The sequence below is a fragment of the Talpa occidentalis genome, unplaced genomic scaffold (assembly GCF_014898055.3).
Source record: "Talpa occidentalis isolate TD23 unplaced genomic scaffold, MPIMG_talOcc4v2.1 talOcc4.10, whole genome shotgun sequence".
NCBI classification, from domain to species: domain Eukaryota; kingdom Metazoa; phylum Chordata; class Mammalia; order Eulipotyphla; family Talpidae; genus Talpa; species Talpa occidentalis.
In genome coordinates this window covers 106,442,669-106,457,178 of record NW_023600993.1, presented here as the reverse complement: position 1 = coordinate 106,457,178, position 14,510 = coordinate 106,442,669, and the positions used below count along the sequence as shown (strand labels likewise).

Genomic DNA, 14,510 nt, shown 5'->3' with positions numbered 1-14,510 from the left:
CCCCCCCCGCGGCGGCCGGGGCTCCCTGTGCTCCCCGCTCCCCGGAGGCGCCCGTGGCCGCCGGGCGGAGAGTTCGGAGAGCGCAAAAAGGGCTGGTAGTTGGGGCCCGGACAAGCCCTCCAGGCCTCCGGCAGCGCCCCCAGGGCTGTGGCAGGGAGGTGGACAGGAGCTTCTGCCCTCCCCGGGCCCTCCTGAGCGCCGCCCGCTGCCAGCGGCTTCCCATCTCCGCCCGCAGGCCCCTCCACGGGGCGGGCCATGCCCGGGCCGGCGCGGGCTCCAGTCACGCCACCCTCAGCCGGGGCTGTGCCCTCCGCGCCCTTCGTGGGGTGAGGGCCAGCTAGCAGGTGCCGGACATCACCGAGCAGGTGGGCACTCGGGTACCATCAGGCTGTGGCCGCCTCCCGTCTGGGGTGTCCTGGGAGGATCACAGGCCGGGGTCCCCGGAGCAGGCGCTGAGACGGATGCAGGATGGGTGTCGGGAAAGAGGGCCGAAAGGACACAGGGCCCGGCACAAGTTTGTGGCTGAAGGGCCACGGTCCCCAGGCTCACTCTTGGGGCGCCTGCCCCCCGGGTCTCTTGCTCTCCAGGTGGGCTGTTTGCTGGTGGCTCAGACTCTGGCTGCCCAGGGTAGGGCCCTCTGGTCAAAGAGGGAACAGCAGGGCCCTGGGCGAGGTTGCGGAAGCCCCACGGGCAGGTTAGGTGGCCTCCAAGGGGACCTGGTCCTGCAGGGACAGATCACGCCTGTCCAGTCCCACGGGCCCGGGGCAGGTGTCTGGCAGGGCCCAGTGGCTGCAGTGCCTCAGGCTCGCCTGGCCCTCAGCCCATAGGCGGGGGCTGAGCCCTCCGGGCATCATCTGGCCTGCCTTGGGCAGAATGGGGGTCCCTCCCTGCTCCTGGCCAGGCTGAAGCCCCGTTCTGGGCGGCCCAGAGCAAAGCGCAGCCCCACTTGCCACATGGCTCAGAGGAGGCGCCTCTGCAGGTCCTGCCCACTCACCCGGGAGGCACGGGCCCTGCAGGGATGCCCAGGTAGGGGGGGGGCGTGTCCCTGCTGCTGCGTTGCCAGGCAACAGCCAGGCCTGTGCCCTACTGAGGGCAGCCGCATGGCCCAGGCATGGTGCCCTCTGGGCATCCCTGGCTGACTCAGGCTGGCCGCACACCTGCCCAGCACGCTGGGTTTGTTGGGGGGGGGGGCTGGACCATCCCGCAAGTCTCCCCAAGTTCCGCTGCTCGCTCAGGACAAGGCCCAGGCGGGGGAGGGGGGCTGGGTCTGCGGTGTGTGTGGCTGCCACCTGCTGCTCGCATGCAGGCGCCGCCTGGCACGTGTGGAGGAAGCTCCTCTCTGCCATGGAGATGCTGGATTGTTCAGGGACGCTCAGCCCTGGGGTGCCCGGCCGCGTGCTTGGGCCACCCGCTTGGGGGCTGAGGGGTAAGGGCCAGGGAAGCCCAGCGGGTCAGAGGCCCCCCCCCCCGCAGTGGCTGCAGGGTGAGCAGTGGGGCTGGGGGGGCCCTGGGGGCGTTGCTCAGGTGCCTTGCAGGTTATTATTAAGCCGGCAGTGACGTCACCTGCAGCCAATGGGAGGCGGGTTTCTTCCAGGAGGGCAGCGTGATAACGGGTAATTCTAGCGGGTTCTCTCTCCCGGACAGCGAGTGCGGGTTGGGGTCTCCCCTGCCTGGCACCCCACGGGTGCTGGGGAGGCCGCCTCTGGCCAGCTGCCCCCGCACCCTGGGCTGCTGGGCTCTGCGCAGTGAGCCTCCCTGCCTCGGGCGGCGGGTGGCGCTGCCAGTGGGTGCTTGGGGCGCGCTTAGCACGCCGCCGGCTGCTCAGTGCCTAGCGGTCACCGGGCCCTGGGGACTACCCAGTGGGCAGCAGCCATGGGGGCTGGGCCGTGCCAGCTGGCACTCTCAGAGTGCCGCTATCTGGCACCAGCTCTTCTTAGTGTCGTGTCCCTGCACCCAGTATCTCCGGCATCAGGGCAGCGGGGCCCTGAAGGGGCTCAGAGTGTGGACATCCGGAGGACGCTGCCTCCGTTGGCTCAGTGGCCACTGCCTTGGCCTCTGGCACAGGATGCCGCTGCCTGCCCACAGATAGGGTGTGAGCCGGTGTGGAGCAGCTGGTGAGGGGCTGCAGGCGGCACGCCGGGGCTCATGCCCCTGCCCCCCACCCCGTGGGTTGGGCCCACGCAAGCCCTGGCTGGTCGCCACACCCCCACGTCGCCTACCCGCCAGCAGAGGGGCGACGGGCACGGACAGCTGGCGGGTGTCCTCGCCAGGCGTTTATTTTTAATTGCTGGCTCCCGCCTGGCAGTTGCAGCAGCGCCGGGAGCGCCAGGTCATCTGGAGGGTGGCCGTCCGCGTCCTGCCCGCCCTGTGGGGCGGGCTGAGCGGGGCCCTTCTCGCCCCCAGAGATGCTTCCGGGTGGGGAGGCCTGCTGGACCCCAGCCGCTGCACCGGGTCCCCCACCTGGGGGTCCAGCCACGGCGCTCCTGCAGCGGGAGTGGGCTTGCTCACGCGCACACCTGAGGCCCTGCTTTTCTGGCCGGTTGCGCCCTGACCCCCAGGCAGGACCGCCCTGGGGAGAGGCCGTCCCTGGTCTCTGTGGGGGGCTGGCTGACTCCCTTAGTGCCCACTGCGGCCAGTTCCCAGCGTGCCCAGGGTCCATGGGGACCAGGACACCCCCAGATGAGGTTTCTGACCCACCAGACCTGGACAGAGGGGTCACCCTCTGGCTTGGGGACCCCGCTCCCCTGGGAGTCCCCAGCACAGCGGTGCCCCAGGGTCTCTGGGGTGGGACTCTGAGGGCCCAGAGGCCTGGGGTGGGGACAGAAGGTGGTCTCGCCGGGCCTGGGGGGCCCTGGCCCAGCTGCGGGTCCCCGTGTGGCAGGCGCTGGGGTGGGGCCTCGGGACCAGCAGCTTTCAAGTCCCACGGGCCGCCCCCGCCCCCGCGGGCCACCCGGAGGTGCTGGGGCCGCAGCTGCGCCGGTCCCGGAGCGGAGCGCGCGGGGAGGGCCTGGCCCTGGAGAGGCGGCCGCCGGGGCTGCTCTCCGCGGGGTCCTCCTGCGCACCCCGCGCGGCGCGCCGGGACTGTGTCTGGGGGTCTCTGTCCCGGGCCGCCCCGCCCTGTCCTCGCCCCGGGCGCCAAGCCTGGCGCGCGTCTCCGGCGTCTCCCCCGGGCCCGCTCCATCTCCGCCCCCCCAACCCCCCCCTTCCTCCCCGCTCCCCGCTCCCCGCCTCTCCCCGCCCCAGCTCCCGCCTCCCGCCGCCGCCGGCCTTTCTCTCCCTCCCGGCGCGGCGCGTCGGCCTCGGCGCCTTTGTCGCTGCGCCCCCCGCGCGGCCTCCCCCGCGCCCGGCCCGCCGCCCCAGCCGCGCCCGCGGCCCCCCGCGGGCCCCTCCCCGCGCCCCTCCCCGCGCGCCTCCCCGCCCGCCTCCCCGCGCCCCTCCCCGCGCGCCTCCCCGCGCGCCCCTCCCGCGCGCCTCCCGCGCCCCTCCCGCGCGGTGCCGCAGTGGCGTGCTGCAGGGGCGCAGTGCGCCGCGCCGCACCGTCGGTAGGTGGACCCTCCTGGAGAGATAAAACCGCGGGCGCCGGCGCGCCAGTCCCTCTGGCTGAGACCGCGGCTCCGGGTAAGGACGCTCGCCCCGCGCCCGCCCGGCCCCCGCCCGCGCCCGGCGGCCCCTCCGGGAAGCGGGCCCGGCGCAGAGCGCGCGCCGCGGGCCCGCAGGGCCGCCCCCCTGGCGCCCCGACCGCCCGGCGGCTCGGCCGCGGCGGGGCGGGGTGGGCGCGCGGCGGGGCGCTTGTTTACGCGGCCGCGGGGCGGCGACGGTCGCTCGCGGCCGTGACCTTGGGCGGCGGGGGCCGCGGCGCGCTCGGGCGGGGGCCTCGGCGGGGGTCTGGCGGGGTCGGCCGCCGGGTCCCGGGCCTGCCTCCCCGCCCCCACCCGGCCCGCGGCCACTCTCCCTGCCTCAACCCCAGGCGCAGGCCAGCGGGGCCTCTCCCCGCCCCCACCTGCCCCTCCCTGTCCCTGGGGTAACTGAGTCCACTGACCTCCAGGACCGCGGGGCTGTGACCCGGACCTGAGCGCCAGCAGGGGGAGGGGCCCCCCCAGCGGCGGGCACTCGCCCTGGCACCTGCCGGCACCGGCGGCCGGGCCAGAGCCCCTCCTAGGGACAGAGCGGGAAGCGCCCCCTCCCGCGCCCTCCTGCCCTGCCCATCTTCCCGGCGGCTCCCCAGAGCCGGCCTCCTCCCGCGGCCCTGGCCCCTCCGCGGCGGGCGGGCGGGTGGCGCGGGAAGGGGCGCCTCCTGGGCCTGGGCACCAACCCTGGTCCAGGCGGCAGCCCGGGTGGGGGCAGGGCGTGGGGGGGCAGCGGCTGAGGCCCGTGGGGAGCGCCAGGGTGACTCATCACCAGCCTCACGGTCATGGGGCTCACCCAGCCCGCTGCTTCTCGCTGGCTTCTCGAGGGGGGTCAGCCTGCCCCGTGGGGGCCTGGGGTTGGAGCCTGAGGGCCAGCCCGGGCAGGGCCGCGGCCCGCAGGCCCCGCTCACCAGAGGCACCATCACCTGCCCCGCCCACAGCATCACTGCTCAGCACCCCCTCACCTGAGCCAAAGCACCCCAGGCCGTGCCAGCCCCCCCCACACCCCGGGCACAATGGGCAAGGAGAAGACCCACATCAACATCGTGGTCATCGGCCATGTGGACTCGGGCAAGTCCACCACCACGGGCCACCTCATCTACAAGTGTGGGGGCATCGACAAGAGAACCATCGAGAAGTTTGAGAAGGAGGCGGCTGAGGTCAGTCTGGGCGGGGCCGGGCTTGGGCCCTCCGGGGCACCAGGGGCCTGGACGTAGGGGGCAGGATGCACGGGTCAGTGGGGCCTGGCGCCAAAGGCGCGCCTGGCGGGAAGGCCCGCTGGACAGGCCCAGGGGCGGACGTGGCCAGGAGCTGGGGGTGCTGCCTGCATAGACCCCGGAGGCTCCAGCCCGCAGGTGAGAAGGGCCTGGCCGGAGCTGGAGGGCGCTGCCCTCGCTGGTGCCAGGGCTGGCCACACGCGGGCGGCTATTAATAGCTGGGTATTGGGCACCTCGCCCATCAGCGCCATTTCCTGAGCCGGCTGGGAGGGCTGCTTGTCCAGGCCGCACCTGCCTTGCGGGGTCCTGGCCTCCAAGAGCATGAGTAGCGGGGCCAGCGCCCCCTGCAGCTGCTCCTGAGTGGCCGGGAGTGGGGGTCTGCCGTCTGTGTCTTCTACCCCCAGACTCTGGGAGGCTCCTCATGGAGGAGCCTCGAGGACGCTTGCCAGGACGACCAGGGGCCAGGCAGGGCTGGGCCTGGGGGAGGCCTGCTGGGGAGCGGGTGGGGTGCCTGCAGCTGCCCCCCACAGCAGGGCTCGCCCTGGCCCTGGCCCCCGCCCAGCCGCCGCCTCCCAGCACGGGGTCTCACCAGGCCCTGGGGGTGGCCTTGCTGCCCTCCTCACGGGGACAGACGGCAGGGGCCCTCGGGGCACCTCGGGGCATGGCACAGTGGAGGGAGCTGGGCCCTGGTGCTGCCTCAAGCCTCGCGGCTTGGCCCACGGTGCGTGCCGTGGCCCTGGCCCTGCGGGGTCAGGGAGCCCTCAGTCTGGGGCCGGGGGTGGCCCGTGGCTCCCCCGCCGGACCGAGACCAGGAGGGGGCGGCTGGCCCTGGCCCGGGCTCGGGGGCCACCGTGAGGCCTCCTGCCGGCCCCCTGGCCCTGAGCCGCGCCGCCCCCCAGATGGGCAAGGGCTCCTTCAAGTACGCCTGGGTGCTGGACAAGCTGAAGGCGGAGCGGGAGCGCGGCATCACCATCGACATCTCGCTCTGGAAGTTCGAGACCACCAAGTACTACATCACCATCATCGACGCGCCCGGCCACCGGGACTTCATCAAGAACATGATCACCGGTACCTCCCAGGTGGGCGCCGCGCGGGCCACCCCGTCCAGAACCGGCCGCGCGCCCCTGGGCCCCACCCCTGCGGGGCTGGGGAGGTGGGGGCCGCCGACCCTGAGGCCGGCCGCTGACCACGGACCGCTGCCCCGCAGGCCGACTGCGCGGTGCTGATCGTCGCGGCGGGCGTGGGAGAGTTCGAGGCGGGCATCTCCAAGAACGGGCAGACGCGGGAGCACGCGCTGCTGGCCTACACGCTGGGCGTGAAGCAGCTCATCGTGGGGGTGAACAAGATGGACTCCACGGAGCCCCCCTACAGCGAGAAGCGCTACGACGAGATCGTCAAGGAGGTCAGCGCCTACATCAAGAAGATCGGCTACAACCCGGCCACTGTCCCCTTCGTGCCCATCTCGGGCTGGCACGGCGACAACATGCTGGAGCCCTCCCCCAACGTGAGTGCCCCGTCCATGCTGGGGCGTGCTCCCGGGCTGGCTGGGGGGGTTCCTCTCCCCAGGAATGGGGGCTTAGGGTCTCCCTGCCCCCGGACTCCGCCGCCTTGGGCCCTGGGCCACGTCAGGGGCGTCCTCAGCCGCACCCCGCGGGGGGGGTGGGACTGGGCTGCGCCGGGGGCGAGTCCAGGATCAAGTGCTCCCTGAGAAGGTGAGCCAGTCGCACGCCGCCCTCCGGAGCTCATGAGACCACTGCGGGACCACCCGCTGACCCGGTGGCCTGGGGACACCGTCCCTGGGGGCCTCTCTCCCAGGCTGGGGCCAGGTCGGGAAGCACCGGCCAGTCCTCCAGGCGCCCGCCTGGCCTCAGGGTCTCCGGCTTCCCAGTGTGCGCCGGGCCAGCAGCACTTCTGGGCGGGTGCAGCCTGCGGTGGGGGTGGGGCAGCACTCGGGGCATCCTGGGGGTGCGGGCGGGCGGTCGCGGGGTCTCTGGAGGGCGCCTTCCTCCTCCCGCAGATGCCGTGGTTCAAAGGCTGGAAAGTGGAGCGCAAGGAGGGCAACGCCAGCGGCGTGTCCCTGCTGGAGGCCCTGGACACCATCCTGCCCCCCACACGCCCCACGGACAAGCCCCTGCGCCTGCCGCTGCAGGACGTGTACAAGATCGGCGGTGAGCACGGCTGCCCCCGGTCTGGGAGCTCCCGGGCCCAGGGCCTGCCTTTCCCAAGATGGTGCGCCTTCTGGGGGGCATCTGCTGTCCACCCGTCACCACCCGCCCAACATCCACTCACCCACCGCCACCCACCCATCTGTCTGGCTGTGTGTCTGTCCAGCAGCGAATCCACCCACCCACCACGCGGCCTCTGCCTGCCTGCGGCCTAGCCCCCCGCCCACCCGCTTGTCATGTACCCGCCCACCATCCTCCACCCCGGTCTCCCCGGGGCCCTCCCCGGTGGACAGGGACGCTACAGGGCAACTCCCACATCGCCTCCCCCTGAGGCCGGACACGCGGGAAACCGGGCGCAGGAGATGAGACGGAACCACAAATAAGTGGGGGCCTGGGGGTGCCGGCCGGGGCGCCTGTGGGTGTGGGTCACGTCTCGCAGCACGGAGCCGCCCCAGCTTCCCTCGCACCACCTGCGCCCCCACCACAGTCAGGGAGACAGGAGCCCCCGGGGGCCAGATGCCCAGGGCAGCGCCCGCGCCCCGGCTGGGGCCCCCCGCGGGAGCAAGGCCGTTGGCCTCTGGCGCTGCCGCCCCCCGTCCCCAAACGCCTCTCCTGGGGACGGCTGCCGCCTGGGGCAGGGAGGGACCCGGCCAGAGGGTGCGGCCCGGCCCCGCCGCGGGGTCCACCGCGGGTCCCTGCCCCGCCGGCCCTCACAGCCCCTCCCCGCCAGGCATCGGGACGGTGCCCGTGGGCCGCGTGGAGACCGGCATCCTGCGGCCGGGCACGGTGGTGACCTTTGCGCCCGTGAACATCACCACGGAGGTGAAGTCGGTGGAGATGCACCACGAGGCGCTGAGCGAGGCCCTGCCCGGCGACAACGTCGGCTTCAACGTGAAGAACGTGTCCGTCAAGGACATCCGCCGCGGCAACGTCTGCGGGGACAGCAAGTCCGACCCGCCGCAGGAGGCCGCCCAGTTCACCTCCCAGGTGCGCGGCCCGCCTGCCAGCGGGCCCAGGGCCAGCGCGGGGCGCCCCGGTGTTGCCGATGGCCTTCGGGGCGGTGGCAGTTTCACAAACGACTTCTGAGCTACGACAGGCCAGAGCCCTGAGGCCCGGTGCGCACAGCCGGGGCCCGGCGCTGCTGCCTCGCCCGCCGGCCGCGAGCCCACGCCTGCCGCCCTCCCGCAGGTCATCATCCTGAACCACCCGGGGCAGATCAGCGCCGGCTACTCCCCGGTCATCGACTGCCACACGGCCCACATCGCCTGCAAGTTCGCGGAGCTGAAGGAGAAGATCGACAGGCGCTCGGGCAAGAAGCTGGAGGACAACCCCAAGTCCCTCAAGTCGGGCGACGCGGCCATCGTGGAGATGGTGCCGGGGAAGCCCATGTGTGTGGAGAGCTTCTCCCAGTACCCGCCTCTGGGTGAGCCTGGGGCCGGCGGGTGGGCGCCCGGGGCTGGGCCTGGAGCCCGGGAGGGCGGAGCAGGGCAGGTGACCCTGGGCAGGGGGCCGGGGAGGCCCAGGGGCGCGCCCAGAGGGGGCCGCTCGGGCGCTAGGCCCAGCCCCACTCGAGGGCCGGCTCTCCCCGGGCCGGCCTCGGCGCCGCCCCCGCCTGCAGCCTCGTGCCCCCCACCGGCCGCGTCCTCACGGCCCTCCCCGCAGGCCGCTTCGCCGTGCGCGACATGAGGCAGACGGTGGCCGTGGGCGTCATCAAGAACGTGGAGAAGAAAAGCGGCGGCGCCGGCAAGGTCACCAAGTCGGCGCAGAAGGCGCAGAAGGCCGGCAAGTGAAGCGCGGGCGCCCGCGGCGCGCCCCCCGATGCCGGCGCCGCGCCCCGCGCCCCGCGCCCCGCCCCGCGCCCGCGCCCGGCGCACGTCTGCACCTCGGCGTGCGGGAGGCCCGCGGTGCGCGACTGGATGCTCGCCATCAAGGTCCAGTGGAAGTTCTTCAAGAGGAAAAGCGCCCGCCCGCCCCCCGCCCCACCCCGCCCCCGCTTGCGCCCGGCGCCCGCGCCCCGCGCCGTTTTACCAATAAACCTGGCAACCCCAGCACCGCGTGGCCTGCTGCTTTGGGGCGCCGGCACCCCCGCTGCGCCTCCCGCGCCCCACAGCCGCCGCCGCGCCCCGGACGTCCAGGTCAGGCTCCCCGCCGCGGGCCTGCGGAGCGGGGCCCTCTGGGAAGGGGTGAACGGACCCCGCCTGCGCCCCGCCTCTGCGCCCTCCGAGGCCCCTGGCGTCCGTTCCGCCTCCCAGGGCCCTCGCGGCCGCGCGTCCCCGGAGTCAGTGGGGCCGGGCCTCTGGGGCCTCGGTGGGGTCCCCGGTCTCTCTGAGCCAGAGCCAGCCTCGCCCTCGCCCGGCCAGGGCAGGTGGCGAAGCCCCCCAGCCGGCGCTGCACCCCTGGGGCCTCCGGCTGGAAGCCAGGACCACAGGAAAGCACTGACCAGCCAACGCGGGTGTGGGGGCCCCCCACGGTCGCAGCTGCGCCTCCAGGCCCCTTAGCTTGCGGGGAGGGGCAGGTCTGCCCCCTGCGGGCACCCCACCCTGCTCACACCTGCTTCTCCAGGGACACGCTGTCCTCCAGGACTCTCGGACGGTCGGCGTCCCTGCCGCGGTCACCTCTGCCGCAGAGAGGGGTGTGTGTGCGCGCGGTCCAGGGGCGCGACGACAGGCGGCGGGGTCTTCGCCTCACCCCGCAGGGTGCGCCCGGATGCCGCAGGAAGGAGAGCAGACGGAGGGCCCAGGCAGCCAGGCCACTGCGCCTGCGGTCCATTCCCCAGAGGGCCCGGCCCCACCCACGGAGGCCTCCGCGGAGGGCAGCACGAGCAAGGCAGCATCCGCCGTCGCTCTGGGCCACTCGGCTTGGGACGGGCCGCGGGCGGTGCTGGACACCAGCAGCGTCCTCTGCCTGAAATCTGAGCGCCGGGCAGTTTCTCTGGAGACCAGCCGCCGGGCCCAGGCCCTGTGCTCTGCCAGCCTGTCCCGCTGGACTAGGACCCGTGGGGGGCCCGGGACGCCCACGAGACGCCGGGAGCCCATGCATGTGCGATGGGGCGGCTGTTGGGGGGAGTCCCTGGTGCCCCCGGGGCCCCCAGCAGAGGCGTGAGTCGGCCGAGTTGGAGGGGCCCCCTGGACCCTCTTTCTCGGGTAAGGGATGAGAGTTGGCCCGGAAGGGGTCTGACACCATGGGGCTCTGACCCACGCCCCCGCCCCTGCTCCAAGCGGGGTGTCCCGGGTGGGTTGGGGAACAGTGACAGATGACACAGGAACCGGGGACGTCAGGCTGCTGGTGCCCACGGGGGGAGCACACGCAGGTTCCTCCCCAGAGGTCCCCGCTGACCCCAGGGTGGGGCTTCCTGCCAGTCCCCACAGGGCTGGGGGCTCAGGGCTGGGCTGCAGCCCACACTCCGGCCAGAGCTTCGAGGGGAGGTGGACCCTGACCCTGGCAGGGCTCGAGGGGGGGGGTGCCGGGCCCCTCTCTTACCTCGGGGTTAGCTGGAGAGTTGGGGTCACACGGCCGAGGGCAGTCAGTGGGTGTGGCGAGAGCCCTGGACACCGAAGCAGAGCCAAAGGCACAAGCTCACAGCACCCGGTCACCTGCGTCCCTGTAACGCCGCGCCTTGGTGACTGTGTTGACTTCCAGGGCCTTCCGGAAGGTTCTGGGGCCTGAGGGCGCTGCGACTGAACTTTGGGAGCAGGCGGGGCCAGCTGTGCCGGCGGGGTCAGCACAGGGGGGTCTGGGTGGGCACTGAGGACCCCAGGGAGTGAACACGCTGGGGGTGGAGAGAGCTGGAGGGGCCTCTTTTCTCCCTTGATCCTGGGAGGGGAGGAGTCCACTGGGGCCTGGGGGGTTGCCAGGCCTGGGGTGCTGAGGGTGGGGCACCCCCTCCCCTGCCCCTGCCCTGGCGGAGGTGGGGTTCGGTTGCAAGCAGGGCCTTAAGTGGGGGCCACAGGCCAAGGCTCACAGTGGCCTAGGAGGCCGGGCTGGGAGGAGGCCCAGGGGGGCCCAGAGGCCGAGCCAGGAGCCCTGTGAGGTGCTGGCGGGTGCTGCCCCTGCCCAGCTGGTGGGTGACACAGCAGCGTCCGGGGGGCTGCCTCTCCCGGGCCCCAGCACCGCTCTGGAGGCAGGAAAGACCCTCCTGCCCGGTCCCGGGCGGCCCTGCGCTGACACCCTCCGCTGCCTCACACGCGTGCCGGGCAGGCAGGTGGTGTGAGCGTGGCCTGTGCGTGGCGTGTGCAGCAACCGCAGCCCTCGGGAGGAGAGCAGTGTGTGCACAAATGTTTGCGTGCACGTGTGCACATGTGCTACAACACACGGTGCTCGTGCATGCACACATGTGGGTGCACACCCGCCCCGCCCCGCCCCCGCCCTGCTGGCCGCCGCCTGGTTGAGCTGAGCCCCTGGGGATGCTGGTGCGAGGCAGGAGCTGGCAGGCTGGGATCCCCAGTGCCGCAACCCCGCAGAGAGCAGTGAGCCTGTGGCTGCGCCCCGGAGCTGCGAGCTCCAAGCTGCTCCCAGTGGCCCTTGGGGGCAGCAGAAAGGCCCTGCCCGGGCCGTCAGGGCGGAGCCGAGGACGCCGGCGCCGGAGCAGGCGCAGGGCCGGCAGGGCCAGGGCTGTGGAGGCTGCTGGTGGCGGGACACTGAGCCCAGGGCTGGGCCGGAAAAGGCTGGAAAAGGCGAGAGGCCCCTGGCCCTGCTGTCCCGACCCCCGCAGTGAGGAAGGAGGCGGCGTGGGCATCCAGGGCCCAGTATCCCGCTGGGCTGCCCCGGCCGGCCTGGGCAGAGCGGGCCTCCCCTTGCGCCTGGCTGGGGGGCTGAGGGGTGTTTCGGAGCAGAAGAGGGTGGCGGCGCCTTCCTGCTGTTTCCTGGTTTTCATCCAGTCGTCCCCTCCGGCCAGGAGGGCCAGGCTCAGCAGGGTCCCCACCTGCTGTCTGGGGGAGTCCTGAGCCCACAGGCGGCCAGGGGAGGCGGCGCCGGGACCATCGTGGGGCCTGGCCACCCGGCTCTGCCCTGGCTGCTGCGTCCCTGGCAGTGGTCAGAGACCGACTGTGCCACGGTGCTGGCGGGGCTTCTGGTGCCCTTGTCCTGGATGAGTGGTGAGGGCAGGGACTTGACGCCCGAGCCTGCCCCAGCCTGGGCAGTGCTGTCCAAAGGCTGCTGGACATTTGGCGAGCCAGGCACTCAGCTGAGCCTGGGCTGGCGTGGGCGGGCAGCCAGGGCCAGATGCTGGCAGCCTGTGTGTGGGCAGGCGGCTGACCGCTCTGCTGGCGGGGCGCCCGTCTCCACGGCACCAGCCTCTAGCTGCCCACAGCCTCCCGGCCTGCCCACAGCCCCGAGCCCCAGCCCGAGCCTGGCCGTCAAGGGCACCCCAGCTGGGAGCCAGCGCTGCTCGCTCGGGGGTTGGGACGTGCTTTCTGTGGGTTGGGGTTGTTGGGGTGCCTGTGTCCCTCGGGAACTCCCTGTCCAATCTGGGGGAACACAGGCCAGCCAACAAATAGCAGAGTCTTTGGCTGGGAGGAGGAACCAGTGCTAAGATGGGGACCACTTCAGGGAGGGCTTGGGTGGGGCTGCCCCGGGAGATGCACAGGGACCTGGGGGGCTGAGGGGGGGAGCATCCCAAGGACCCTCCACCTGCTGCAGTTGTTGGGGCCGCCGTGCGCTGCCGGGGCCACGGGCCTGCACCCGGGCCCCAGGGGCCACCCTGCTGCGGCAGGGCTGGTGGGGAACGGTGAGGGGGCTGCAGGGGCTGGTGGGGTGCCCTGGGGGGCGGCTGGGGACGGCAGTTCGGAAGGGGAGGGGTATAGGGAGCGGTGAGGGGGCTGCAGGGGCTGGCGGGGTGCCCTGGGGGGCGGCTGGGGCGGCGCTGGCCTCGCGCCAGCAGCAGGGGGCCGCTCTGCAGGGTGAGTGTGGCCCCCCCGCCCCCCGCGCGGGCGGCCCATCGCTGAGGCCCCCGCGGGCCCTTTCAAAGCTGCGACTTCCATTTCCACGACTCTGGCGTGAAGCGGCCGCATCCCCAGCGCCCGCCTCGCCCGGTGCGGGGGTCGGCAGCCCCCACTCCTCATCATGGAAAGTGGGGGGCTGGAACGTCCCGTCTGGGCAGGCGCTGCCTGACGCCCGATCACGCGCGGAACAGCAAGAGCCCTGCCCAGGCGCCAGGGAGCCCCGTCGCTCCCCCTCCCCAGCCGAGCCCAGTTTCTTGGCTGGGGGGACCCCCCACCCCCGCCTCTGCCGGGAGCGTCTGCCTTTCCGAAGGCCTCTCCCCAGGACACAGCTGGAAGGGGCGGCCGGCTGGACACGGCGGGGGCCCCCCCCCCCGTGAGCCCCGCCCGGGGAACCCGAGCTCACCCCCGCCCCCCTGGGCTCTGGGCCTGCGGCTGCAGTCACCCCAGGAGCCACCCCCGCATTCACCCCAGCAGTCACCCCCGCAGTCACCCCGCAGTCACCCCCGCAGCCACCCCGCAGTCACCCCCGCAGCCACCCCGCAGTCACCCCGCAGCCACCCCCGCAGCCACCCCGCAGTCACCCCCGCAGCCACCCCCGCAGCCACCCCGCAGTCACCCCGCAGTCACCCCCGCAGTCACCCCGCAGTCACCCCCGCAGTCACCCCGCAGTCACCCCCGCAGTCACCCCGCAGTCACCCCCGCAGGCACCCCCGCAGCCACCCCACAGTCACCCCGCAGTCACCCCCGCAGTCACCCCGCAGTCACCCCCGCAGTCACCCCGCAGTCACCCCCGAAGCCACCCCGCAGGCACCCCGCAGTCACCCCCGAAGCCACCCCGCAGGCACCCCGCATTCACCCCCGCAGCCACCCCGCAGTCACCCCGCAGTCACCCCCGCAGTCACCCCGCAGTCACCCCCGAAGCCACCCCGCAGGCACCCCGCAGTCACCCCCGCAGCCACCCCGCAGTCACCCCGCAGTCACCCCCGCAGTCACCCCCGCAGTCACCCCCGCAGTCACCCCGCAGTCACCCCCGAAGCCACCCCGCAGGCACCCCGCAGTCACCCCGCAGTCACCCCCGCAGTCACCCCCGCAGCCACCCCGCAGTCACCCCCGCAGCCACCCCGCAGGCACCCCGCAGTCACCCCCGCAGTCACCCCCGCAGCCACCCCGCAGCCACCCCGCAGTCACCCCGCAGTCACCCCGCAGTCACCCCAGCGAGGGCCGGGCCGCGGGGCGCGCTCCGCGGTGCTGAAGGGACAGCGCCCGCCTGCCCGGCCCGCGGTGCCCCGGCCGCCAGGGTGGCCGCGAGGGGGGGCGTGCGGGGCGCGCCCAACGCAGGGCCTCCTGGGGGGCGGGGTGCCCAGGCAGCGTGGGGGCGCCGCCTCGGGAGGGGCGTGAGGCGCCTGCAGCGGCCCCGCCGCCGGCTGGGACGGTCCCCGGGTCGGCCCCGCGCCCGCCGTCCCCTCCGGCCTCCCGCGGCCCGGCCAGGCGGTGCTGGGGAGCCCGGGGGGGCGCGGGGGCGGAGGGGGGCCTGGAGGCAGCGGGGGCTGGGGCAGCAGCCTG

General features: G+C 73.8%; 1 protein-coding gene across 2 annotated transcripts; it reads left to right on the top strand.

Annotated features, from left to right (window-relative positions):
• Nucleotides 1-346: 346 nt before the first annotated feature.
• EEF1A2 (eukaryotic translation elongation factor 1 alpha 2) lies at nucleotides 347-8,800 on the top strand. Of its 2 annotated transcripts, none has more exons than XM_054698657.1 (8): nucleotides 347-365; nucleotides 4,568-4,786; nucleotides 5,743-5,922; nucleotides 6,051-6,347; nucleotides 6,861-7,011; nucleotides 7,739-7,995; nucleotides 8,197-8,431; nucleotides 8,671-8,800. In XM_054698657.1, the coding sequence occupies exons 2-8, from the start codon at nucleotides 4,643-4,645 to the stop codon at nucleotides 8,796-8,798; spliced, it is 1,392 nt and encodes a 463-aa protein (XP_054554632.1). In that variant the 5' UTR covers nucleotides 347-365; nucleotides 4,568-4,642; the 3' UTR covers nucleotides 8,799-8,800. The 2 variants fall into 2 exon arrangements, with proteins under 2 accessions (XP_054554632.1, XP_037357176.1); XM_037501279.2 differs by lacking the exon at nucleotides 347-365 and adding an exon at nucleotides 3,528-3,618.
• Nucleotides 8,801-14,510: the final 5,710 nt, after the last annotated feature.